The 1,771-nt window shown below is 41.8% G+C and overlaps 1 protein-coding gene across 1 annotated transcript; it reads right to left on the reverse strand.

Moving 5' to 3' along the window:
- Window positions 1-333: 333 nt before the first annotated feature.
- On the reverse strand, window positions 334-1,454 carry LOC112190988 (probable carboxylesterase 17). Its single transcript, XM_024330511.2, has one exon. The coding sequence runs from the start codon at window positions 1,433-1,435 to the stop codon at window positions 407-409; it is 1,029 nt and encodes a 342-aa protein (XP_024186279.1). The 5' UTR covers window positions 1,436-1,454; the 3' UTR covers window positions 334-406.
- Window positions 1,455-1,771: the final 317 nt, after the last annotated feature.

The raw sequence follows: 1,771 nt of genomic DNA on the forward strand, positions 1-1,771 counted from the left end.
AGGTGTGCTGCACGGGCTGGAGGCCGGTGGAGTTGACGGCAGAGAGATAAGTTTTTTTTCAAAGCTAGGGTTTTTGGTTTTTCTTTTCTTTTAGGCTAGGGTTAGAGCCCGTGCTGATAACGTGTTGTAGGAGAATAAAATTGTGTGTTATCATTGATAATATGAGCGCTTTAAATAGGGAGTTACAAGGTACCCAAAAAGGTAATAGAATCTGATTACAATTGAATACCTACAACACATTCCTATTACAATTCTAAACCCTAATTTGTAGAGGCACACATTATGTCGATATCCTTCAACAACATAAAAATTTAACTTTCCAATTACAGTTTATCAAAAGAAAATTAAATATTGCATACATGTAATTACAAACTTTATATGAAATCCATGAGCTAGTTAGTAGCTACTACTGGTTTATGAAAGCCTTGATGTGGGACACTAGTTCTTGGGTCCTAGGATGAGAGAGCTGAGAATTATGCAGAACTTGAAATGCATGCCCAACCCCTTTGTACATTACTGTTTCCACCTTTTTTCCCAAGCTAGTCAAAGCATTACACAGCTCCAAATTCCTATCCTTCAATATATCCAACTCTGATACGCACACCATTATAGCTGGGATTCTCAAGTCCCTCAACTTGGCCACACCATTCGCTAAGGGATTGCACCACGGATGGTCTCGGTTGGCCCCCAACGGCAGTGACAATCGCCAATACACATCGGAGTTTGATAGAGTTAGTGCAGACTGTGACGGCTGAGTTGCATATTTTTCAGACCAAGTACGCGCTTCACCTCCAAAGAAAGGTTGGATCAAAACAGTACCTTTGAGACGCAGTGGTTTTAAAACCGACTGTTCATTTGACAACTGGGTGGTGACATTGTAGGCTATGTTAGCCCCTGCACTGTCACCACCTATGAACAAGCTCGAGAGGTTGCACCGACTTAACCACCATTTTTGCTCACAACTCTGACTGAGAGCTTGCTGTTTCACCCACATAACAGCGTTGACACCATCATCATAGGCAGCAGGGAGACGGTTCTCCGGGGCTAAACGGTAATTAACAGAGACGATGACACAACTTGCTTTACAAGCAAGGTTGCTGAGGAACTCATGGTAGCAGCTCCAAGCAGCAGAGCCAACACAGAATCCTCCACCGTGAAAGTAAACAAGCACCGAGAGGTTGTTGGCCGCGGGATGGCTGGGAACATAAATACGCCCCCACAAGTTGGTGAAGTTGTCAATGACAACATCTCTAGCTGCTGCAGTAGTGCAAGGGACACTAGGGATAATTGAAGGCCTTTCTATGTATCCATTTTTGTGGACTCTGATAAGGCCTTCAATTTCTTCAACAACACCTCCATGTTGATGGTTGTTAGTTGCTTGAAGATTTGGCCTTGGATCGAAGGAAATGGTTGCCATTGATCTTCTAAATCGCATGCAATGTGTGGAATAGTTGTGTTCCGGTCTTTGTGGTGTGGATGCTAATGTGATTGCCTTGAAGCTCTTTATATAGAAGATCACAAAGGCCAGCTCTAGCTCATTAGGAAAGAAAGCTTTTTCATTCCTCCTTTTCTTTTTATCTGACAAGTGGACTATGAACTCAGCATATTATGTCATTGCTGATTCTCATGCATGTGAGTTATTTAGTTGACTTTTGGTCACTGAAAATCAGTTATTCATGAGTAATAGTAATACTATATACCAATTTGCTCATCTCTCAGGTTTGTTTAACAGAAATCATGAGAAATTATCACAATGAAACTTGCAGAACCA

Source organism: Rosa chinensis, chromosome 2 (genome assembly GCF_002994745.2).
Source record: "Rosa chinensis cultivar Old Blush chromosome 2, RchiOBHm-V2, whole genome shotgun sequence".
NCBI classification, from domain to species: domain Eukaryota; kingdom Viridiplantae; phylum Streptophyta; class Magnoliopsida; order Rosales; family Rosaceae; genus Rosa; species Rosa chinensis.